This window comes from Babylonia areolata, chromosome 24 (genome assembly GCF_041734735.1).
Source record: "Babylonia areolata isolate BAREFJ2019XMU chromosome 24, ASM4173473v1, whole genome shotgun sequence".
NCBI classification, from domain to species: Eukaryota; Metazoa; Mollusca; class Gastropoda; order Neogastropoda; family Buccinidae; genus Babylonia; species Babylonia areolata.
The window spans coordinates 49554065-49580510 of NC_134899.1; the positions used below are offsets into that span (position 1 = coordinate 49554065).

The 26446-nt window shown below is 40.5% G+C and overlaps 1 protein-coding gene across 1 annotated transcript in view; it reads left to right on the forward strand.

Moving 5' to 3' along the window:
* LOC143298537 (uncharacterized) overlaps window positions 1-26446 on the forward strand; it is a 47961-nt gene that overhangs the window by 1702 nt on the left and 19813 nt on the right. Inside the window, exons 3-16 of the mRNA XM_076611399.1 lie at window positions 5910-6040; window positions 7577-7730; window positions 8996-9064; window positions 10020-10068; window positions 11235-11288; window positions 12897-12952; window positions 13626-13822; window positions 14995-15142; window positions 16745-17535; window positions 18860-19081; window positions 22232-22381; window positions 23109-23505; window positions 25178-25230; window positions 25980-26130. Of these exons, the coding sequence (XP_076467514.1) occupies window positions 5910-6040; window positions 7577-7730; window positions 8996-9064; window positions 10020-10068; window positions 11235-11288; window positions 12897-12952; window positions 13626-13822; window positions 14995-15142; window positions 16745-17535; window positions 18860-19081; window positions 22232-22381; window positions 23109-23505; window positions 25178-25230; window positions 25980-26130 (2622 nt within the window). The remainder of the gene's footprint in view (window positions 1-5909; window positions 6041-7576; window positions 7731-8995; window positions 9065-10019; window positions 10069-11234; window positions 11289-12896; window positions 12953-13625; window positions 13823-14994; window positions 15143-16744; window positions 17536-18859; window positions 19082-22231; window positions 22382-23108; window positions 23506-25177; window positions 25231-25979; window positions 26131-26446) is intronic.

The window sequence follows — 26446 nt, forward strand, 5'->3', positions numbered from 1 at the left end:
GATTTGTCTCTGCACAAGGTTCAGTGCTATATAAGTACATTTATTATTATTATTATATGCATCCTTTACACACAAAAATCTGAAAAGGTCCACCAGTTTTCAGTGCTGTATGTCCCAAGGAGGCACGCGATGTTCACAAGTTTTACTTTTAGTTGCTGCGGTTTGGGGGGGGCGGGGGGGGACTTTAAGGCTGCCAACTCATCACTGACACTGTCACTGTAGAGCAGATGATACCAAGTGTTTGAAGTCACATACCTTGTTTCTTGCTCTTGCATCAGATAACTTTTGATCTTCCAGTTTATTTGAGGGCCACGAACATGTCGTTAAAGTGGCTTGTACTTGTAGGCCCCAAAACCTGAATATCTTCAGCAGCAGATGTACTACTTGAAGAACCGAGAAATGTAGACTATGGTAAGTATTATCAGGCAGCAATTGAAGCAAGCAGCAACCAAGAGAAACCATACAGTGCATGTGCAGCTACATCAGTCAGGAAGAGGAAGGCTGACTTGCAAGACTTTGGCACCACTGAAAGGAAGTAACAGAAAAGAATAATGTTATTGGTGGTTATAGAAGTTTTTATGGCGTATGTTCAAAGTAAAATTAAACCACAGACATACTTAAGAAGTAAAAAACTGAATATATTTTTGCTTCACTTATGATTTGCCGAAGTGAATTTATCTGTTTAATTTCAGTGTGAGTTTCTCAATGAGGTGTCCCTGCATTCGGACAAATCCTTCAACACCAGATCTACTGGGCAGATGCCAGACCAGCAGCATAACTCAATGCACTTAGTCAGTCCTGGAGTGCATGCATACATGTATATTTGTGTACCTATCAGAGCAGATTTCTTCACAGAATTTTGCCAGAGGACACTCTCATTTCCATGGGTTCTTTTTCAGTGTGCTGCATGTGGGACCTTGGTTTCTTCTCTGATCCGAATGACTAGACTGTTTGATTTTCTAGTCAAACTTGGGAGAAAGGGTGAGAGCAGGATCGGTTTTGTCAGACATAGACAGCAGATACCCAGTGTTACAAATGAAAACAAGTGACATTGTAAAAGCGTAGTTATTTACTTTATGGGGTCAAATGATTTTGCTTATATTTAGTTTTAGCTTTTCATTTTCTTGACAAATTAGAACCAGCAGAGAGGCTGTTAGAGTGAAAGCAAGTGACTGAAGTTCATAATTCTCTTTGAACCACAAATACACTAATAGTGTGGATGAGATAAGTGACAGTTCCCACTGAGATGGAAAGATAGTTCATGTACAGTGGAAATGGAGAAGAGGCTGACTGAGACCAGTGAGAGCAAAAAGTCTTCAACTTGACATGGTGTTGTCCCAGTGTTGTTGTTTTTATTTTTGTTTATAGTATTTGATTTAACATGGGGACCCTTAGAAGATCTGGAAATTTCCTAAATAATTACTCAGAGGGTCCCTGGGACCCATACATTTTATCTTTATAGGAAACACTGTGTAATACCAGTTCTATTTTCAGTAAACAAAAAAGCTTTTATGTAAAAGAATTTATTCATAAATTCTTGCAAATTAGTCTATATTCAAGACTTTACTGCTCTCCCATTCGTCTTAAGTTAGTAAGGCAGAGGTATGCATCCCTGATGCTTTTGAAATGGAGTGGACATACTGTATACATGTTCATGGAACAGGTCCTTGGCACATTCTGTTTACAGAACAAGCACATAAAAAGAGTGAAAATTGTACATGTATTGGAAATTCATTCTGTTGCTTGAATCATCTGCAGCAAAGAAAAGTTTCCTTTGGTAACTTCTTGGCCCTCAAACCTAGAAAGTTTTGTATAGATTTGCCAGCCTTTGCATGTGTGTCACAATGCAGCAGAGACTGTTCGACCTGAGTGTCAGAGTGACCCACCAAATGTAGTCTGGGACCCCTTAGAATTACAGTAAAAGAAGGAAAGCATCCCAGAGACCCATGAGGTTTTTGACTTACCAGAGGCCCTGAGATCATTTCACAAAGAGGCAATTAAAAGTTGTTGGGTGTAGAATTGATTTTGTTGATTGTAATTGACCTTTTAAAAAGCACCGAAATACAGCACAGAAAGACTATATCAAGTTGTCATCATCAGTACTCCTAACAAAACAAAACAAACAAAAAATCTGTGTTGAAATTTTAATTTGTTGATGAAAAATCTGTGCTGAAATTTTAATGTGTTGATGAACCTCAACCTTTTAAAAATGACAGACAAAACAGTCATTTGAAGAAGGGGATCCCCAGTGATACATGACCTGTTATTTACATCAAGGTTTTGGGCATTTAGATTTAGTATTGCCAGACATTCTCTATCCAGATCCACTTATGCATGGAAGTTTGCTGTTGGGGTAAGAGACCTCCCTGTATCCATGTTCACTTGTGGGTGTGTTCACTGAAAGTTCTGTGAGACATCTGATAAATTATGCTCAGATAACTGATAAGTCAGATTCATTTCCGAGTGTAAAAGTGTCCAAAGTGCAACAAAGCATTTACCAGTGCAGGTCACCTCACATTCGGATTCAGTTTCAAAATATTTAGTTTTACCTGCACACTTTTCACCCAGTTCCAGTTCTTAGTGCTGACAGTTGTTGATCATTCCATAGGAGTTCCAATTGTTAGTGCTGACAGTTGTTGATCATTCCATAGGAGTTCCAGTTGTTAGTGTGTGACAGTTGTTGATCATTCCATAGGAGTTCCAGTTGTTAGTGCTGACAGTTGTTGATCATTCCATAGGAGTTCCAGTTGTTAGTGTGTGACAGTTGTTGATCATTCCATAGGAGTTCCAGTTGTTAGTGCTGACAGTTGTTGATCATTCCATAGGAGTTCCAGTTGTTAGTGCTGACAGTTGTTGATCATTCCATATCTAGTGTACCCAGCATTCTGCTTTGTTTAACTCACTCGCTGCCATTGTCCGCATTTGCGGATATCGTCGGAAAAAGCGTTCGATGCCAATGTCCGCATATGCGGATTTGGATTTTGAAAAGTCGCGCTGTTGGAGTGACGTGTCGTATACGAAACTCAAAAGTGTTGGAGTGACGTGTCGTATACGAAACTCAAAAGTGTTAGAGTGATGTGTCGTATACGAAACTCAAAAGCAGAACTGATTCTTAAGTTATCTCCGGCCAACTTTTCATTCACACACACAGCGTGTGTGCAGTGACACGCTCATTAGCAGACAACAACGAAGCATACTCTTGGTCAGCTCTGCAAGTTGTTTGGCAAGATGGCGTCGCGTCAAAGTGTTCGACACGGTAGGAGAGGTCAAACGCAGCACAGCGTGGAAGCTACTTTGGAAATGATCCAAACTGAAGGCTCTGATGTTGAAGGAGATAATGCTGGTTCATCAGACAGTGATTTTGAACCATATCCCGATGAACTAGAAATAGATTTGGCCGCTGAAGAGGGTGTTTACAGTGGAGAGGAAAGCGAGTCCTGACCATGTGCCAGCTGACTGACACTGACAACGAAATCACTGAGGAAATGGACGACTTTGCTGGTGTTTTTACCAGTGATTGGACTGAAAATGGTGAGTGTGTATGTATTATATATATATATATGTGTGTGTGTGTGTGTGTGTGTGTGTGTGTGAAAGAAAACAGTGTCACATGCTCAGGTGTACAACTCTGTGTGTGTGTGTGTGTGTGTGTGTGTGTGATTGCATGCATATGTTTACTTATTTTCTGTTTTACTTCTTCATTTGTAGAACAAGGTGCTGTAGAAATGACAGTAATAGTACTAATACTGATGATACTGTCATTATTGTTTGTAATATTGTAAAAAAAAAAAAAAATCTAAAGTGGTTTTCTTTGACTACATGTAAAAAAACTTACATTATGCTTCCATTCACATAAATATTTAGAATAAACAAGGGAATAAGCAAACAAATAATTTAAACAACAGTAAGAAGAAAGAGTCAGACCTCATGATCATTTGTGTGTGTGTGTATGGTTACAGGGCATGTTGCTGTGCTGAAGTGGCAGGACAAAAAACCAGTTCATGTGCTGACAACAGTCATGCTGCCAACTACCATGGTCAGTGTGACAACACGACACCGTCCTGAAAGATAGAAGCCAGCTGCAGTACAAGACTACATCACCAACATGGCTGAGAGTGGATATGAGTGACCAGCTACTGCAAGTGCAAGGTCTGTGAAGACCTGTTCAAGCGCCACAACACACCAAGACACCAAACTGCCAACTGGTGTCCAAAATGTGGAGTTCCACTGTGTGTGAAGCTGTACCCAGGACTCAACATCACCTGCCATGAGCTTTTTCACTCCAGACAAGACTGTTGTCAGTGATAATACATCAGGTTTTGTGTGCAGTGAACTCCCTTTTTTATGTAGAGACAATATTTTCTTTTGTGCGCGTGATTTTCAACTTTCTCCACCATCTGTTCATACTTCATTGCATGTATTAGGTCTTCAGTTCCTCATATAGTGTTAGGATGTGATGTGGAACATTTGTAAGCTGTTCAAGGACACTTGGTATACCTTTCTGATGGGTGCAAAAACGCTACAAAATACACAAAAAATGAATACCGTGATCAACAACAAGATGGTGAGTAAATAATTTATATTTTTGCACAAATATGGAACAACATTCACTGAATACACATACTAAATTTGAATTCTCTGGGTGTTTATTTGTTTTTTTGAGAATTTTTTTTCCATCCTATACAAACCCTGGGTTTTCAGAGATTCGCAAGGGCAAAAACTCTTGGCATGGAGTGAGTTCATCACAAGTGTCATAATTGTTGAAGGACATCCTGTCTCAAGGTCTAGTCTTCTGTGTTCATGGGCAGCAGTTCTCTTACACTGTCTTCAATGAGTTGGCTTGGACTTTCTTCTTAGGCAGTAAGTAATAATCTGTTTTTAAAGGCTGGCATTTCGGGTATGTTTAGGTTTCGATGACCCACCAAATGCTGACATGAATAACAGAATATTTGATACTGATCTGCATTTATGCGCATGAAGAAGGTTAAGGCACTAGGAGGTTTGCATATATCTATTTACACTGGCGAACAGAACAAATGACCCCAACACTTTATCTGCCAGGTGTGGATATGGGGATTAAATCCAGACCCTCAGATTGAATTTAAGCCAACACATTGAACTACTTGCAGGCAGAGATAATGAATAACTATTGTAGACTTGGAACTCTCCTGATATAGGTGAGTGGGTATCGCAGCGATTGTGATAAGTTAAAAAAAAAAAATCTTGGAAGTACCAAGGACTCTGGCCATAATTACAGGGTGTCCCAGACCTATGAGGGTGACTCAACTGGTGAAGGTTAAACTTTTAAGACCCAAATGCTGCACACAGCATACAAATAAAGTGTGCGTTGCTACCCAATTGCAAAGGCAGGCATATATTCTAGTCATAATCGTCGGGGTTTTTGGACCAAGAAGTTGTGATGGGAAATGACTCTTTGACAATCCTAGCATCAGCCTGAAGTTCCAGTATATAATTTTCTGTCATTTGAAGAGTTCGTTCTAGAAATATTGAGAATGTCCCAGGGACCTGATCGGTGATTGTGCAGTGTCTGTTTTCCATTTGAAAGTGTCAGGGATGCATGTAGATGCTTTATCAGAAGCCCTGGTATTCAGTGTCCTCTTCATTGACAGATGAATAGGATCAAATATATACATGTGTTTGTGTATGTGTAAATGAAGCTGTCTGAGTGGATGAGTGACATAGGAAACAACACTGAGCACCTAAAGACAGTTGTCAGTCAGCTCTACCCACATGGGGAGCCTGTTGTGCAAATGACTGTTTTAGTAAAGTGCTTAGAGCATTGTCTCAGACTGAAGATAGGTGCTTTTTTTTTTTTTTTAGTATCAATGATGATAATATTAGATAATGATGATGATAATGATGGTAATAATGATAATGATCTGTTGCAGGGCACCCCAGCTCCAGATCCAGTGTGGGCAAAAGCTCCACCCCTATACGACGGAAGCGTGGACGGAAAAGGCGGTCTTGGGATTTGTGGAGCAAGTTTGAGCAAGATGCTTTTTTTGAAGGCTTGTTTGAGGTGAGTTGGGTGTATCATTCATAAAGGTGTTTTATTGGTTTTTTTTGTTGTTTTTTTTCATTGGGGTGGTTGTCTCATTTCACAAAGAATCATTTGTTTCTGGATATTAATAGTTGAGCCATATTAATTTAGTCAACTTGTAAATCTCTGGTAGAATGATTGTTACACATAATGCATGTGTGTGTGTGTAAATGATGCACATGAACACAGAGGCCACAGTGGTGCGTCATAGTGACGCAGTTTGTTTCTAACTTGACCAGTCTGTTGGAGATGTTAGATATTTAGATGCCATGAGTGGGACTTTTTGTGCTTTGCAGCTGTTGAAATTATAAAGTACATATATGGTGCATCAGTCTGCCCAGTCTTTTGAGATCAGCATTTGAGAGAGGATTTGATCAGAATCAGACTTTTTCAAGTCTGGCTTTAAACCAACCTTTTTTCCAAAGTAATTGATCTTGTCCTCCCTCTTTCTATCCATAGTTTCTTTAGCCTGTGTACATGTATTTTTAAGTTTTGTCTTTCCTTCCTTTGTTTCAGAGTTAAGCATGCATGTCAAAGTTGGGTGTGAAAGCACTTTGATTTGTGTCTGCACAAGATTTCAGTGATAAAAATGATGCATTTGTTATTATCATTATCAGTATTATTCTTGTTATTATTAATATTAGTATTAGTGTCAAGTGATTGCAGTGTCCGCAAACACATCACCACTTCCTCACCTCTATCCCTTACACAAAACCGAAATTTCTTTTCCTCATTGTCAAATACTGTTTAACTTCCACTAGCAGCCAGTATTGATCTGGTACTAGAATTGGACTAATGGAAGTTGTACAGTTAGATATATATGATTATAATTGCTTACATTTCACAGACATTGTCATCAGTGTCATTGATACAGGTTTTGTTGAAGTACACTAAAATGATTCATTGGGAGTGCTCTCATTTATTCAAACCCTCCCCCCCCCACACACACACACATGCATGGACACACATAAAGAAACATGTATGTACACAAGTGGTGGCGTGCGCACATGCACACACACACACACCCACACACACACACACACACACACACACACATGTACACACATGCCCAGATCTGTGAGCACAAATTAGTAAGGAATTTTGCTTGCACTCACACACTCTCACACTCACAAAAACAGACAGATGACTAGAATTTTATGACAGCACATTGTGAACTTTTGACCCAAACAAAAATCTTGTTAAGCAGACCAACTTTTTTGACATTAACTGTGATTGATTTATTGATTGGCAGTTGTGTCCGTGCAACAGGAAATGGTAATACAAAAGTCAGCTGAAGACTCGTTAAGCTTCTGTGTATAATGTTAGTCATGTTATGACATGTTCAGCATGATGATATGCGGGATGAAGTAAAAACACACTCACACACACAGACACACACACACACACACACACACACACACACACTGCCATGCACGCTCATATGCACCGATACAGACATTATCATTTATGAGGATCCACATGAATGTTTTATTTTATTTTGTTTTTTCCTTTTAGCATGGCAAAGACTTTGATGCCATTCACAATCTGTTGGTGTTTCGGAGCAAAAAGCGAGGAATCGAAACGGCTCTGATCAAGACGAAGGAGCAAGTGCGGCATTTGTACTATCGAATGTGGCAGAAGATCTCCAAGCATGTGGACATGGGCAACAGTAAGCTACATATTGTGGACTTGATTTTTCCCAAACAATAAAAAACAACAACAACAAAAAAAGTCTGATCAGCATTATCAGATAGAAAAAACCCAGTCTGCTCAGCATTATCAGATTAAAAAAAAAAAAAACCCAACCAAACCCCCCCCCCCCCCCCCCCCAGTCTGCTGAGCATTATCAGATAGAAAAACCAGTCTGCTCAGCATTATCAGATAGAAAAAACCAGTTTGCTCAGCATTATCAGATAGAAAAAAAACCTAGTTTGAAAAAAACCTAGTCTGCTGAGCATTATCAGATAGAAAAAAAGCCAGTCTGCTCAGCATTATCAGAGTGCTCAGCTTTATCAGATAGAAAAAGCCCAGTCTGCTCAGCATTACCAGATAGAAAAAAATAATCTGCTCAGCATTATCAAACAGAAAAAACCCCAGTCTGCTCAGTATTATCAAAGAAAAAAACCCCAATCTGCTAACCATTATCAGATAAAAAAGAAGAAGTCTGCTCAGCATTATCAGAGTGCTCAGCATTATCAGATAGAAAAAAACCCAGTCTGCTCAGCATTATCAGAGTGCTCAGCATTATCAGAGAGAAAAAAAGCTAGTCTGCTCAGCATTATCAGATAGAAAAAACCCCAGTCTGCTCAGCATTATCAGATAGAAAATAACCCAGTCTGCTGAGCAGAGAGAAAAAAAGCTAGTCTGCTCAGCATTATCAGATAGAAAAAAACGGTCTGCTGAGCATTGTCAGATAGAAAAAACCAGTCTGTTCAGCATTATCAGATAGAAAAACCCCCAGTCTGCTGAGCATTATCAGATAGAAAATCAAGACATGTGAATGGGAAGGAGTGTGATAACTTCAAAAGCTGAAAAAAAACCAGAAACAAGAAGAAGGAAACCCCAAACAAGAAGAATATTGTCAGCATGCATGTCCACTCTGTTTTTCATGACATTGTTGTTTAACTGTTGGTGAGCAGTTGAAGGTCTGAGCTATGATGAAGTACGAAGTGCTGGTATCATATACACAGTGATACATGCAAACAGTGTCCTCTCAAAAGCACAGTGACTTTTGTTCTGTGCACTTTTGTGACAAGTCTACTGATTAAGGCCAGCTGCTGTAGCCATTCTGAACCAGTATGTGGTGCTGCTTGCAGGTCTAGTTAATGAATAACTAATTTAGAGCTATGTTGTATTGAGAAGATGTACTTAAAAGTAGTGGCAGATTTTTGGAGACTCAAGTGCGTGCTGAAATTTGTTGTGGTTCTGTTCCAGATGTGAAGAAAGAAGCTCAAGAAATCTATGGCTTGGTGAACTACTATGCTATAAGGAAAGTTTTCAAACGTAAGTATGTCAATTGCTTTTTTTTTTGTTTTGTTTTTGTCGCTTATTTGTGTGTGATGAAATTTTCATCTGAAGTCCGAGAAGAGGTGGACCTTTATCAGTTATGTTGTTGTTGAATAGGAGTGACTGATTGTGGAAGGCAAACCCTGAATTGCTAGCTGTAGATCTGTCTCTTTCTTTTTGGTTACAATTTTTTTTTTCTGCTAAAGTTTGTTTGTAGATTTTCTCCATGAACTAAACAGAACAGAAGCACTGTCACAGAGAGCCAGGGTAGTTGTCACGCTGACAGTACAAAGACAGTGATGTAGCTGTAGGCCGGACTTGGGTTGAAAGTATTATAGATATAGCATGTGTTGCAACCTCAAACACTTTGCAGTTTAACAGTGTTTTTCAGAAACTTAAAAATATTATTATTATTAGTAGTAGTATTTTTATGTATTTATCTATTATTTTTTATTTATTTATTTTATTTATTTATTTACTCATTTTTTATTTTTGATATTTTATTTTATTTTATTATTTTATTTTTTCTCAAGGCCTGACTAAGCGCGTTGGGTTACGTTGCTGGTCAGGCATCTGCTTGGCAGATGTGGTGTAGCATATATGGATTTGACTGAATGCAGTGACGCCTCCTTGAGCTACTGATACTGATACTGATCTTCAGAAACTGTTGCTTTGCTGTTGAAAATCTGCATTTGATGAGTATCTTTTTACTTCTTGGTATGTCTAAGGAATTGGCATCACAGCCATTTCATTGATAGTAAAACAAACATGCAGGCAGAGCAAAGAAAACATAGATGCATGGTTGTGCACTGTGGCAATATGCTCTGCCCAGAGAGTCAGAGAACAGCCTAATTTTCACACAGAGAAATATATTGTGACAGTATGTAAACAGCACAGCACAGCACCACACCACATAACACAGCGCAACTTTAACTCTTTTCTCACCTTACAGGTATGGATGAACGAGCCGTTGAACACCTGAATGAGTTAATTGTCAAGGGGTAAGTTGCTTTTTAGAAATTTTTGTGCATTTATTACATGTCATTTCGGACTGAGTCATTTCTGTTGAGTGTTTCTCCATTGCAGTTTTTCATCATAAAAAAGTGTGAGAGAGAGAGAGAGAGAGAGAGAGAGAGAGAGAGTCATCAAAACCAAAGTAAAATTTGTAGAGTATATCTTTCATTAATCATTCCCCAACTTCAACACCAATGGAATCATATTTGCATGCAGAAATGTGAGAATCAAAGTGAGAACCTTGTAACCTATGCAGCCAGAATTTGTGGATCCATTTATCAAGTTTAAAACTGTGGACAAATAAAAGTCACATGCATTCGAATTTCATGAAACAAAACAGACTGAAGAATGATTGTTTTGAACATTCATACTTTCCAACAAACACATAGGCCACCACCAAAACCAGATAAACAAGACCACATAAGTTGTAATGATGTGCTGTTCCCACAGCAATCAGTTAAGCAACAGTTGTGACATGGTATTTATTTTATCATTATTATTATTATTATTTTTATTATTATTATTTATAAAAAAAATTATATGATTATTATTTATTTAGTTATTTATATATTTATTTATTTATTTTATTATTATTATTTTTTGTACGCTTATAGTTGACTTCATCAAGTTTTTGCGCCTTATACATATTATTATTATTAGTAGTAGTTCTTTTTTTAGGTATTTATTTATTTTTATTATTAAAAAAAAAAAAAAAAAATTATCAAGGCCTGACTAAGTGCGTTGGGTTACGCTGCTGGTCAGGCATCTGCTTGGTAGATGTGGTGTAGAGTATATGGATTTGTCCGAACGCAGTGACGCCTCCTTGAGCTACTGAAACTGAAACTGAAACTGTGACATGGTAAAACAAAGATCATTGTGAATCAATTTCATTGTCGACACTGTTTTCATAGGATTATAATCCTGGGCTTGGGTGATAGAATGGGAGCGACATTTTTTGGAAATGATTTTTTAATCCCCAGTTTCCGTTTCCATTGCTACTCTGTTCCTGTTCCAGGAGAGTATCTTGTTTGTTTTTTCCACTAGTTGAATAAGGATTATATGTAATCATATATTGTTGCCCTTTTAGGTTTATAAAGCATTCATTTGCTGTGTAAAAAGTTGGTGTTTAATTCTGCGGTGTGTTTGGAAACAGGGTCAGCAAAGTGAGAGAACCGAACGCATATGGCAAGAAAATCAGGAAAAAACTGTGAGTGATGGTGTTTATGTGAACACGTTGATCTGTATTGTATTGTTTGTGCTGTATTGATCTGCAGGTATGCAGTTGCTCCCGATTGTTCTAAAAATGTATTTTTCAAAGTTGTGTGTGGTCACTGCTGGGTTATCAGAATCTCAGTTGAATGTCATCCGGTTTGCCGATTCATTTCCGTATTTTTAAGACAGTGATAAAACAAATCCTGTGTTTGATGGTGAAAAACAAAAGAAAATTGTTGATGGACTACCCTTTCTCAGTTTCTGTACAATCAGCTGATTTACTGCACGGGGAATGTTAACCCCTTGATTGCTGAACGTTGGTGAAGTGTGATCAGTGTGTGGCATAAGTTTGAAGTACAGTTATTTCTTTTTGTGAATGAGACGGTTGATTTTGCTGATCAAAAGTAATGCAATCCAAAGATGAGGAAATCCAGATAGAGAATGTGGATTTGCAACCTGGCCTGTAAGCTCTGTCTTGTCTTAATGACATGAAGTTTCTTCACTGACGAGCATGCTTATCAGCAGGAGTCAAGGGGTTAAAGCATGGAGTATGAAGTTAATAGAATAGGCTTGCAAAAATGTCTTGCTTTTGTCTACCATCTTACCTTCATGTTGGTTTTTTTGTTCCATAAGCATCTGCAGATTTTGTGGTGCAAACTGAAGTTGTGAAAAGATAGGAATGGATTGAAACTTAGTTTAGAAACCACCTAAAATTTGCCTGGATATTACAGCAGTAATTTGTAAATTGATGTAAACTGTTTTGTTCACCTATTCAAGAAGAATTATCATGTTTCAGCACACAACGTGTTTGAAAAAAATGTCATTTTTGATGATAAGCAAAAATATTTTGAATTGACTGTTGGTGTGTGAAATTCGGGCTGCTCTCCCCAGGGAGAGCGCGTCGCTACACTACAGCGCCACCCTTTTTTTTGTATTTTCCTGTTGTAGTTTTATTTGTTTTTCCTATCGAAGTGGCTTTTTCTACAGAATTTTACCAGGAATAACCCTTTTGTTGCCGTGGGTTCTTTTATGTGTACTAAGTGCATGCTGCACATGGGACCTTGGTTTATCGTCTCATCGGAATGACTAGCATCCAGACCACCACTCAAGGTCTAGTGGAGGTGGAGAAAATATCGGTGGTTGAGCCATGATTCGAACCGCTGCGCTCAGATTCTCTGGCTTCCTAGGTGGACATGTTTCCTCTAGGCCATCACTCCACAAAAACTCAATGAAAATGATATGCTTTATTTAAAAACTGTAATGAAAGTCATTGAAGTTGATATGCTTTAATGTATTGCATTCCACTTCCTTATTACCCTTCCTGCTTTGTACTGCAGTGATATACTCTGTTGACTATTGATCTGTGCTGTGTTTATCCACACATTTCTAAATTATTATAAAAAAAAAAAATAAAAAAAATATATACTCTGAATCTTATCAGTGTCTTTGTGGAGGGAAGTGACCAGAACCCAAAAGAAAGATTGCTCTTGGACAACCGTTGTTTTTCAAGTTTCAGAAGAGGGGAATGATATTGCTGTGGTTTTCTGATAGGTAAATGGTGCAGCAGCTCCAGGTTTTGAAGTAGTTTTGTAATTACGTGCAGGCGTGTTCTTCGCACACCAGTGTGTAACGCTCTGAAGAAGCTGAACAATATTGAAGGTGAGTGAGTGTTGTGTTCTCAGTGGAAGAAGCTGAGCGGTGTTCAAGTTGGGTCCACTACAGAGTTATAGAAGACTGAGCTTGTTATTACAGGCTCTGAAGATGAAGAGCCTAAAATTTTGTTTTTTTAAAGTTCAGTACGTAAAGATAAAGTCTTGTATGAACTTTTTTTGTAGATTCCTAAAGCTTTTGTTACATATTCAAAGGATAAATATTTTACGTAGATTAAAGATGATTGCACATGGTATCCACAACCAACAATTGCCTGAGTGTTATGCAGATTTATAGATGTCTGCGTTTTGCAGACTTTTATTTATAGATACATGTGTGTTCTGTAGACTTCTGTTTGTAGACGCCCATGTGTTAAGCAGTTTTTGTTTTGACACCTTTGTGAAATGCATAGATGTGTAGATGCCTGTGTGTTGTACATAATCTTATTTGTTAATTGTAGACAATATATGTGTTATGCAGACTTTTAGTTTTACATGCCTGTGTGTTATGCAGATTTTTATGTATATACAACATTGTCTCATGCAGACTTTAATCTGCAGACATCTGCAAAGTATACAGACTTTTATTAAAAGACGCTTAGGTGTGATGCAAACTTATTTTGAGACGACTGATTGATGTGCAGATTTAGAATTATGTATACATAGCTGCGTTGTCCTAACAGATTCCAAAGAGGAGTTTGTGTCGGACATGCCTCAGCAAGTGACGGTGGAGCTGACACCTCGCTCATCGGCCGCCTGGCTCAAGGTGCACAACCTGTCCCACAATCCCCGGGTTCGCTTCCAGGTGTCTGTGAACCGCAGTCTGGCCTGTCTGATGGAACACCTGAAGAAAAAATGGAAGGGGTCGAATGACCGTCTGGTATCCTTTGTTCACTGTAGGAGGAACTTAGAACTTGTAAGGGGGGTTGATGGGGGAAGGGAGGGGGAGAGGAGGGAGGGATGATAGAATTGGTCCTTGACTTCGGACTTCGATGTTTAGGTTTTTGTGCCTGTGTGTGTAAGAAGTATGTGTTCATGTGTAGTGTGTGCCTGTGTATATAAGAAATGTGTGTTAAATTTAAATGTTTTTGCATGTGTGTGTAATAAATGTGTGTTGATGTGTAGTATTATGTGTCTGTTGTGGAAGAAATGTGTGTTGATGTTTAGTTTTTTTTCTACCTGTGTAAGTAAGAAATGTATGCTGATGTGTAGTATTTGTGCTTGTTTGTGGGAGAAATGAGTATTGATAATTATGGGTTTTTTTCTGCATGTGTAAGAAATGTGTGTTGATGTGTAATATTTTGTGCTGGTGTATGTAAAAAAATGTGTGCCTGATGTTTAGGTTTTTGTGTCTTTGTGTGTGTTAAAAATGTGTGTCTTTTATTTATTTTGTTGTCTGTGTCATGCATCTTTCTTGGTGCATCTTGAAATCTTTGGGTCCATCTCTCTTTGGGTCCATCTCTTGGTGGTTGTGAAGGTAGTTGATCTGGCACCTACAAATTGAATACACAGATCTCAGTGTGTTTGCATTGTTAAGAAACTGTAAGAGGAACAATTAAAAAAAAGGATACCTGTAGGCACAGTGCTATGGGTCTGTCTTTCATAAAGCTCTCAGCTGTATCTGGTACAGGTCTCTTTTGTAAAACAGATCATGTGGTCTGCTGGTAAAGCTGGGACTTCTGCTCCTTTGTGTGAAAAAATATGATCAGCAACTGTAAATGATTAATACAAACATGCAAACATATTTAAGATAATGCCTCAGACTTGAGATTTACTCTCTCTCTCACTCTCACTCACTCATTCACTCACTCACACACACACACACACACACACCCACACACTCACACACACACTCACACACACACAACACACACGCACACACACACACACACACACACACACACATTTCACACACTCAACACACACATGCATGTCAAAAGCTCTGCTCATTTGGATACAGCATTCCTGTTTCACGTAAAATGAGTCACATTTAGAATATGGTGTTGACAAGAGTGGTATCAGCGTTGATGTGACCTTGACCCGTGGTGTCAGCGAAGCAACCTTGGTGAAACAGATGACAGGGATGAGTTGGTGGTGTTCCCCCATCACACCTACACCCTGGAACCTGTGACCTTGGCTGCTCAGAGGGCCACCAGCGTGGACCTCATCACCTTCTCCAGTTACTGCGACAATGTTCTCAGTATGTAGAATTCATTGTCTTTCGGCTTTTATGTGCTACAACTCGTATGTTCACTTGTATCTACAAGTGGGCTTTTATGCGCATGACCATTTTTACCCTGCTACTCCATTTTTAGGGGTGTTCATGCTGGGTATGTACCCGTTTCCATAACCCAGTTAACACTGACTTGAGTTATGTGATCTGTATTTGATTGTCTGCATGTGTATACTAATGATGGGAATCATGGCACTAGCAGGTCAGCTTGTACTTGGAAGATTGGAAAAATCTCCCACAGTTGAAAGTCAAAAGCAAAACCAAATGATTGTTGTACATGTCACGTAAACTTCATGAAATCAGTTACACTTGTTGTACTTTAAAGATACTGATGCTTGTTCGAAAAAAAAGTTCGAACATTTCTTATTCAGTTGTAGCTTTGAGATGTACACAGTCTTAAAGAAAAGGTTCTTGTCCTGAAAAGAAGAGGGCAAAAATGATGGATCAATTTATTGAATGGTAATGCAGTTTTCAGAAGTACACAGTATTTCAGGATTCCAACTGGTATATGAGCAAGTGTAATACTTAGCAGGTGAGAGTTCAACATTTCATCTGCTACCTGCAAGTAATCAAGAGGGAAAAGCAAGGAAGCAGAATATAAACTGTGTTTATTAACTGCTGAGAAAGTATTAACTGTGTTTATTGACTGCTGAGAAAGTATTAACTGTGTTTATTGACTGCTGAGAAGGTATTAACTGTGTTTATTGACTGCTGAGAAGGTATTAACTGTGTTTATTGACTGCTGAGAAGGTATTAACTGTGTTTATTGACTGCTGAGAAAGTATTAACTGTGTTTATTGACTGCTGAGAAGGTATTAACTGTGTTTATTGACTGCTGAGAAGGTATTAACTGTGTTTATTGACTGCTGAGAAGGTATTAACTGTGTTTATTGACTGCTGAGAAAGAGGGCATAAGTTGAAATGTTCATCTCTCACCTGCTAGGTATTTAGTGCTATGCCAGCGAGTTTGGCATGGTCGAGTTAAAAAGGATGTTTTTGTTAATGTCCTTAAGAAGATGCCTGCTTGGCTTTCAATGGGTTTCTGCTATGGATTCATATCTTTATTCTCTGATTAGAAATTTTATCACCATTTGTTTTGTTTTAAAATTTCACTGCCATTCACATTCTGCATCAGGACTGGGTTGCGTGAGGGATCTTGGCAGCGCTAAGTTTGCTTAGTGTTAAGGATTTTTCTGAGTCTGCTCTAACGCCATGGAAATTCTTTACACTAAGTGAACTTGCTGCTTCTGAGATAGCTTATGCAACCCAAACCTGGTCTGTATCAGTTCGAGCGCCAGGAAACATAAACTGTAGAAAGTGGTGTTTCAAGTCATAGATCAGTATCCAGAAACATCAGCCTAAAACTGAGAAAATGGTCAGGAGGTACACCACTCCAAAGAAAATTGGTGAATTTTCAGCCTTCCAGAGTTATTTCTCTTCTTTTGGTCATGCCAGTAACATCACTATGCATGTGCGTTATATGTACTGTGGCACACGAGGGGTTAATAAATCAGGTAAAGTTTGTTGTTTTTTCACAGCATGTTGTCGGGTTTTGAATGTTTCTTTTAGGCTCTCCTCCAGCAGGGAGCAGATCGGCCAAGAAAGTCAGCGAGGACGCCAAACAGGGCGGTGACATCTTGTCGGACGGTGACGGCCACGTTGCAACAGACCCTCCGAAGCGGAGCCGGTCGGCCAAGAAGGGTGGTGACGATGTCAAACCTCCCATTGACATTCTGTCTGATGGCGATGGCCACGGCCCGGCCGAGCACAAACCAGTGGTCGTGGACCACCCCAAGCCGGTGAAGAGCAGCGTGAAGATCAACCTGCTCCCCAAGCTGTCGGACCCCGTGGTGCAGATGCCCCAGCCGCCCTGCGAGGACGAGAACGCCATGTTCCCCGACGCCCCGCTCTTCTCCCCTCCTGCCGCCAAGGAAGACTCTGGGGACTGCAGCACCTTGGAGGCATCGTGGGCCACCGCCACCAACTGTACCTGCGACAGTGAGGAGCATCACCCCGCCGACCCCGCCCCCTCCCCCGACACCTCCCCCCAGTTGAAGGACAGGTCGCGGGACTGGCGGAAGGAGGAGCGGGCAACAGACATGCGGCGCCTCGTTGAGACGGCCACCAAGGGCTTCACACAGCAGTCCTCCAAGCTGGTGACGCTGGCCAAACTGTCGCTGATGCTGGGCAAGACCTCCCACATCCGCCTTGAGTACGACTGGCGCCCCAAGTGGCAGGCGATGGGAGGAGCTGCACTGGCGCCATCTAGCATCGTGGGGGACGTGGAACGTCTGACGAACATGCTGCGACGTCTGTCCAGTCTGGCTAACCTGGAGTATCGTGACCTCATGCAGAGGGGGGTGAGTTTGATGTTGTTTCTTGATTCTCTGTGTGTGTGTGTGTGTGTGTGTGTGTGTGTGTGTGTGCACATGCTCTTGGGGGTGGGGGGGGAGTAAGATGGTGTTTGTTTGAATGTTTACCAGTGATGACTAAACCTGTACAACGCAAAAAGTGCCTGTGGTTAAATTACATAGGGTGAAAAAAGAAAAAATACACGCACTCAGATGCACGTTAACATGCACACATGTGCATAAATATATACAGAAAAAAATCCAACATGCACACAGATGCAGTCATGGACACACACTCAAACACACACACACACACACACACACACACACACATACAGACACTCCTGCCTGCCTACCTTCCAACTAACCACTGCACATTGTTCACAGCCTGTCAGCAGAGTTTGCATCAGTTTTACCCCCCCCCCCCCCCCCAGCTGTTAACTCCATGGTGTCTCCATTTAAACCATTGTGGAGCAGTAGCTTAGTGATAATGCACGTGACTAAGAAGCGAGTGTGCACTTGTTGGATTCCCATATATAGATAAGGATTTTTACTCCTCCTTACAGCAACCTTTAGTGGTGGTCTGCGTGCTAGTCATTCAGATGAGATGATAAACAGAGATCCTGTGTGCAGCATGTACTTGGCAGTCATGAAAGAACCCATGGCGACGAAAAGGTTATCCCAGAGAAAAATGTGCAGAAAAATGGACTTTGACAGTGAAACAAACACACATACAGACAGAAGAGGGAAAGACAAATTGGTTGACACTCTCTCCTCGGGGAGAGCAACCAGAATCACATTGAGAAATCTTGTGTGACAAAAAGTAGTACAATACAAGGCAATCCAATCCAATCCAATCCAATCAATACAATACAATGCAGTACAATGGAATGCAATGCAATGCAATACATTACAATACAATGCAGCACAACACAAAAGACTACAGTGGAGTCAAACGCCGATGAGAACCAGTCTGCTGGCACAGACTCTGCTGGAGGTTACTTCATCTTCAGTTGTGTCCTTGTTTCTTTGCTGTTGGTGTTTTTTTTTTTTAAATGAATGATGATTTTTGAAGTTATTTATCATTTTGATAGGAATCACACATGAATCACGGAATGCTTTGCTTCTCTAGTTCAACAAGCAAAGTGATAAGATTGTCAGAAAAAATACATCTCCTAGGCTTTCATTCTATAAAATCTTGGATGAAATTATGCTGCTGGTATGAGAACCCACAGCGTAAGAACCAAAAGCTCTGTGAAGAAAGAAACTTTTCACATTTCATTCTTAAAAGAAAAAAAAAATCATGTTGACATGGGTTTGTGTCTGTGCCCAGAAAATGGCTGGAGGAGGCAAAATGTCCCAGTGCACCCTGTGCGGCCACTCGCTGGAACGAGTCACCACCCGCAAGAAGATGACGAGCGACGTTGCCACGGAGACGGACCCCCTGACAGAGGAGACGTTTGGGGGGGTGAGCGTGATGCACCCGGCCCAGCTGAACAGCAACGGCACCCTGGTGGGCATGGCGTCCAAGTCCACCTTCCTCAGCCCTCTGCAGGTGGGCAGGGAGGGGATGCTCTGCCAGGCGTCCTCCTTATACTGTGTGTGTGTGTGTGAGTGTGTGTGTGAGTGTGTGTGTGTGTGAGTGTGTGTGTGTGTGTGTGCGTGTGTGTGTGCGTGTGTGTGTGTGCCTGGCTGCCTGCCTGCTGGTATGTGTGTGAATTCTTTCCCCAACTTTCCTGCTCAGGTATGCTGCTTCCTAACAAATGTTGATGGGTCTGATGTTGAACAATATCCCACTGTGATGACTTTTCATTGAAGTGTAACGTAAGCAGAATGATTTGCACAGTGACGACTTTTCATTGAAGTCTAATGTAAGCAAATTTATTTGCACAGTGATTGACTTTTCAGTGAGGTCTAATGTAAGCAGAATGATTTGTACAGTGACAGACTTTTCAGTGAGGTCTAACTTATGCAGAACAATTACCACTGTGATTGATTTTTCAGTGAACCTGAATGGCACAGGAAATGAACAGTAAGCACCTGTGTGTGTAGCATTCTGTTAAGATTGTATTTTGTGTGAGCCTTGATGGTATAGAAAAAGAAGACAGTTCAAGAAAGGAGAAATACTACTGTGAATACTTTTTTTCCTGATGTGTTTCAGGAATGCAGTATGGTGACAGATACTTTTTATTGATGGTATTATCTTTAATAGGGAGGTTTAAATGAACGAAGATAATCATGATTTTTTTCCTGTTTTGTCTGGACATTTTCTCAGCACACACCTGAAAAATGTGTCAGCAGCGAAAGGGTTAACTCACTCTAGCCACAGTCAAAATGACCGGGTTTCCCTCTCAAATCGCACTATTTTAAGCAGTTTTTAAAAAATCACAAAAAATCAACCACTCACCCTACAAACATAAAACACATACCAGTGGACAGATTTAACAATGAATTTACTAAAAATGCTTACCTTAAGTGAATGAACCACATGGTTTTGATGATATAGGTAATCCAATATGGTGCACATTGGCAGGAAAACACAAAAAAAATTTAAACACAGGTAATCCACTTCTTCATGCTCTGAATCCTCCTACACTGGTTCAGTCACACTCCTGTACTCTTGGTTTGATGTGCTTATGATACTATATATGCATGCTGCATAAAAAAACATATTTGATTAGAATATATTGGAAAACCCCCCAAAAAACTGATTGCTGCTTGCAGTCTTGAAACACACTGAAACCATTTGCCGGACTGTACACTCATAGGAAAAAACACCACACATACACTTTTTTTTTTTACACAATGCACAGATTGCCCTCATCTATTTCCATCTCCTCGGATTCTTCTCGATGAGTTGGAGAATCAGCCACTGCAACAAGCACACGTGTTGGTGTCAAGTTTTGCTGACGGGTCATTCTGCCTTCGTCATCGTCAGTGTCCGCCACTTCGTCGTCGATTTTATCAGGAGTATAGTCGGAATCAGAGTCCGAAATTTCGTCACCTGCATTGTCGAACAATCCAACAACAGCATCTTCATCAGACCCGGTTTCATGAGTCAATTCGAGTGCTTGAGCCATTCTTATGTTCCGCACGAATCGGTTTCGCTTTGGTGCCGCCATGTTGAAAACCATATGATGTTGTGATTTCGGGTTGTCCGGTTCACGAACTAAGAAAACTACTCCAGAACGAACAAACAATGGCCTAAGGGAAGGAAAAGTGTCTGAGTTATCTGGAAATTGTGAGTTATCGCCCTTAAAGTAAGATCGGTAACGTTAAAAAAAGATCAAAATCTGTTGTAACAATGTGTCTGACACGCTTTCAAGTGAGCGGAATAGCATCGGAAATCGGCAGCCGACCAGACGTTGTTGAGTTAATTAAGGAAAACATTAACCTGTGTGTAAAATTATTTGATTGTTAAAAGCTTAACCATTGTGTTAAATTCAGTATGAATAAGAAATTGTATTTGTGATAACTTTTTTAACAAGGAAAAATAATTGTGTATTGTAAATGAGGAATATACAGTGATTGATTTTATTATTATTATTCCTTATTTCTTTTATAATGACTTAAGGTTGAGGAATGAAAAAAAAATTGTTGAATTATTATTATTATTTTTTTTTTTGATACAAGTCTTCGTCAGACACAAAACATGAATATCACAGAATTGATAGACCGACAGAAATACGAAAAAAAAATTAGCCATATGAAGAGCACAGGATCAGGAGTCAAGATGGCTGCTGTTTTTTTTTTTTATTCACATTTTTGATGGCTAGATATATAGGTTGACTTGAAGTTGTGTACCTTGTGAATGGAGAGAGTTACCACTCTTTACTATTTGTTAATCATTTGATCTCCTGGCCACATTGTTTATTAATTTCATGGGTAGATATAACACATCTATTAAGTTTGCGTATGAGGGGGGTGGGGGGGAATGTGAATTATAAGACAGGTGTTGTATAATAGAGCAATCAACCAGTAGTCTTTGACTTTGTTTCACACAGGTACAAGAATCATTCAAGCACAGTGAAACACAGTATGAAAAATAATGTATGATGAATATACAAACAGTATGTTGGTCTTGATTTATAATACGCAGAATAATCATATACTTTGTGACAGTGTTGTGCATTTGAATAATGTTTTCTACAAATTTGTACCTGTTGTTGAGAGAACCCGAGGTAGAGGGCCCTTATGATTGCGATTGCGCCATAAGTTTGTGACCTGATACAAGTCTTCGTCAGACACAAAACATGAATATCAAAGAATTGATAACCGACAGAAATATGAAAATGATTAGCCGTATGAAGAGCACAGGATCAGAAGTCAAGATGGCTGTTGGAAAAAGAGGAAGCTAGTCAGGGATGCAGAGGGGAGGTAATCTACTTCTGGGAGGTTATCGGCCGTAGCTACTTTCGTTTTCTTCGCATAGGTGGATAGTCGTTTGCACAGGACAGGAATCGGACTCTCTGCCGGAGTTTGCACTAGTGGGTCACGGTAAGTATGTTAGTTAAACGTAATTTTAGGAAAAAAATTTCCTTTTTAACATTTTGGTTGGTCACGGTAAGTATGTTAGTTAAACGTAATTTTAGGAAAAAAATTTCCTTTTTAACATTTTGATTTTTCACCAGAAAACAACAAAAACGAAAAAAAACCCTGACCATTATGATTAAGGGGTTGACTGATAGAAAATGACTGTTTCCAGGCACCAGACACGGATGGGGTATTCCGGGTACCCATGCCGATCGCTGTACCCATGTCTGTGCGCCCGGGTTGCCCCCAGAAGACAAGTGTGCAGCAGTCATTGGTGGGCAAGATGAGCAGACCGCAGGACAGCCAGGCTTCCACTTCAAGGGTGTGTTCTTTATTTTCTGTGTGCTTTGTGGGTTGGGGGTGTGTTCTTTATTTTCTGTGTGCTTTGTGGGTTGGGGGTGTGTTCTTTATTTTCTGTGTGCTTTGTGGGTTGGGGTGTGTTCTTTATTTTCTGTGTGCTTTGTGGGTTGGGGGTGTGTTCTTTATTTTCTGTGTGCTTTGTGGGTTGGGGGTGTGTTCTTTATTTTCTGTGTGCTTTGTGGGTTGGGGGTGTGTTCTTTATTTTCTGTGAGCTTTGTGGGTTGGGGTGTGTTCTTTATTTTCTGTGTGCTTTGTGGGTTGGGGGTGTGTTCTTTATTTTCTGTGTGCTTTGTGGGTTGGGGGTGTGTTCTTTATTTTCTGTGTGCTTTGTGGGTTGGGTTGGAGGGGAAGGATTGGGGCATGCAGGTGTATTGGGTGTTTGTTTTTTTTGTAGCATGCGTATGTCAGTGTGCTTTTCATTGTTGTATGGGTGAGTTTAACGACCTATTGGCATTTCACCCCTAAGGTCAAGTTGTTTGTGGCTGTGGTCTTTTCCGTGAGGGGTGGTTTGGTCGAGGCGTTGGTCCTGTCTTTCATTGTAAACACTCATCATCATTTGTATTATTTGATTGGGTATACCAAATGTCCTCTTACTATTATTATTATTAATAATAATATTATTAGAAATAACAACTGAATATTTTTGTGGTGAAAAAATAACCCTAGTCTGTGCTGTTTGAAATGTACAGCTGGATTATCTGGCTCCGCACAAACGGCGGCCTCGGAAAAAGCCCACGGTGGGTCAGCGCACGCTCCTTCCCAAGATGCCCGGCAGCTCTCTGATTTTGGTGCCACACAACCTTCTGCAGCCCTTGCCAGGGGCCGCCACTCCAGTGCCATCCCCGTCGGCCCAGCCGGCCATGTCGCACCAAGCCATACTGCAGACAGAGCAGGCCATGGCCCAACAGACGGAGGTTGCCATGGGCGACCACATCATGTCGTCGGTGGCGACCGGTGAGTCGTGTATGGTGACCACCGCAGTATTGACCTCGATGACCCCTGTGGTGTCGGCAATAACCACCATGGCGTCGTCCGCAGTGACTGCTGTGTCTTCAACAGTGTCATCCCATCCAGATGTGGATGGTGGTAAGCATTCTTAGTCATTTTTACAAGTCTGAATTGATTTTGTCTTTATCTTATGTTCTTGATAATTATTTTAGATTTTTTTTCTCATTATTATTTATTTTGTTTGTTTTTCTGGCCTGGAACAGGTTAAATTAAAGCATAGTGGCTGGCACCTCTGGAGCCTAGATTATATGTCATCAGGAGTTTTAGCCAACCTTTAAAACATGCACCTTTTGCAGCCATATATATATATATATATTGTGAAAAAAAGAGCCATATGAAAATTCCAGTCATAGAAATGAGTGAGTGTGTCAGTTGATGAACACAGTCCAAAAAGAAAGCTGTGACAGTTTTGAATGTTCTGCAGTTTTTGACTCACTTGTGTAAACAAAGTGAGTCTGTGTTATTACCCGGTGTTCAGTTGTGTGTGTGTGTGTGTGTGTGTGTCAGTATGTCTGTGTGTCCGTGGTAAACTTTAACATTGCCATTTTCTCTGGAAATACATTGTCTGCCAATACCAAATTTGGCTTCAACATTGTACGGGAAAAAAAATCATCACAGTCATACCAATAACAGGTTGTAAGTCTCCCAAATTATGCTGAATTTCCGAATTATTAACGTTTTATTTTGTTGAGATTTGTTCCGAAATCCAAAAATTCTAAAAAGCACGTCCCATTGAGTTACTAGAAGGTTGGTTGTGTTTGAAGACAACATAACCTCGTTTTTCTTGTTCAGATCAAAAGGAAAGAAATAAAATCCTGGACAGAACACATGCAGTGATCTGACTACACCATCAAAGTGTTGACTGCAATAAATATTACAAAGGGGACACTGAATTAACTGGAATGAACATAAAAGAAAAATTGAATCGATCATTTCTTTCAGCTGGTTGTAGACTGGTTCATGCAGATCTAGAGATCTACCATGTTGCGATGTGCTTGAAGTGATGGCAACGTCCTCTTTACCGCCGAAATAGAAGAATAATTGAGATATAATACAACACAAAAAAACATGATTTAAACAGCATTAATACGTCCACTACAATCACAGCTCTTTATCGCACGAAGAAGAAAACTTCAACATTGCTTTGAACGTTCAATTTAGTCAGATGTGTGGCAGCAGTTGGGATTAGTCTGCTTGCTATGGAACTGAACATGCATGGTTCGATCCTGCTTGCAGCCTTTTTTTTCCTTCTTCCAAGCTTATTTTCTATATCCTATTTAATACAGAGCACTTTTCAACGATATTTTAAATCTCTTTTTTTATTTTTCTCCTCGTGATTCCTTTACTGGATACGGCGTGAAGCACAAATGAGACTTGAAGGCTTTGCCTTTTGTTTGCTGTGTGTTGGTCTTTGTGGCTGGCAAGTTTTTTAAACAAGAAGTTGAGTGTACATATGTGGATTTTCCCACTGACACATTTCTGTGTGTTACTTATTTTTAATGCTTTGGTGTTTTTGTGTGTGTGTGTGTGTGTGTGTGTGCGTGCGTGTATGCCTGTGTCTGTGTGTGTGTGTGTGTGTGTGTGTGTGTGTGTGTGCATGCTTGCCTGTGTCTGTATGTGTGTGTGTGTGTGTGCATGTATACCTGTGTCTGTATGTGTGTGTGTGTGTGTGTGTGTGTGTGTGTGTGCATGTATGCCTGTGTGTGTGTGTGTGTGTGCATGTATGCTTGTGTGTGTGTGTGTGTTGCAGGAGCTCCGGTGGTGACTGTTGGTAATCTGATGGGGGAGAATTCCGTGAGCTCCGTAAGTGCTGCAAATCCAGAACAGTGTGTTTTGGAAATGAGACGTTTCATTTCTGGAATCTTTACTTGACATGTTATACCCCATGTACTGATTAATCTGTAACAAATGGTTGCTTCTCATGGGCCAGGTGTGCATATTTCCATACTGCAGCGGCCACTTAAAGTTTCACTTTCTCCATCAGTTGTATTCTCACTTGGTACTGTTAGCATATTGGCTTTAGCCTCTGTGTTGTTCGCTGATGTTTTCAAGGGGATTGAGCATGTTTCTGATGAGGTTGCCTGAGTTTTGTGTATGAAGTTTGGCTTTGACAGTGCACTCCACTGTTGCAGGTCTGATTCGCAGACACTGTTGTACAGCTGCACTCATGTGGCACAAAGTGTGTGTGAAGATACCTGTGTGTAGCTGCCCGATTTTGAGTGTGTCACATAATTAAATTAATTCAGGCTGACCTGTTGCAATGTCGGGATTATTTGATATGAATTCTGCATTCTGTGTGATGGAGTTGAGTGTGATTTTGGAGTGTCAGGTAATATTAGACTCAAAGACCTGCTGCTGGCATGTAATTTACAGCATTGTCTGGAAAAAAGAGTGTTGTAAGGCTGTGTGAGGTCTGGTTTAAATAGCTCTAGACATTTGTTACTCTGACTTTTTGGCTCTGAACTCCCCAAGTGATTTAATTCAATCTGGTCAGTATGTTGCATGCTAATGAGTGTGTGTGCGTGCGTGCGTGCGTGCGTGCGTGTCTTCAGTCGGACCTGTTTCCCTGCCACCTGGACATGCCGGTGATCGTGTCGCCGAACCCCTCCCCCGTGAAGTCCACACATCAGTTGATCAGCAGCAGTGTGTCGCCCCCCTCCCTGTCAGCCATGCTGGACATCTCCCTGGCTGCACCGTCCAATCGTGAGTCTGGGGATTTGTTCCACGTCTTGTCTGCAGGGGATTTGTTTCACGTCTTGTCTGCAGGGGATTTCCTTCCATGTCTTGTCTGCAGGGGATTTCCTTCCACGTCTTGTCTGCAGGGGATTTGTTCCATGTGTTGTCTGCAGGGGATTTCCTTCCATGTTGTGTCTGCAGGGATTTCCTTCCATGTTGTGTCTGCAGTGATTTCCTTCCATGTTGTGTCTGCAGTGGATTTCCTTCCACATCTTGTCTGCAGGGATTTCCTTCCATGTTGTGTCTGCAGGGATTTCCTTCCATGTTGTGTCTGCAGGGATTT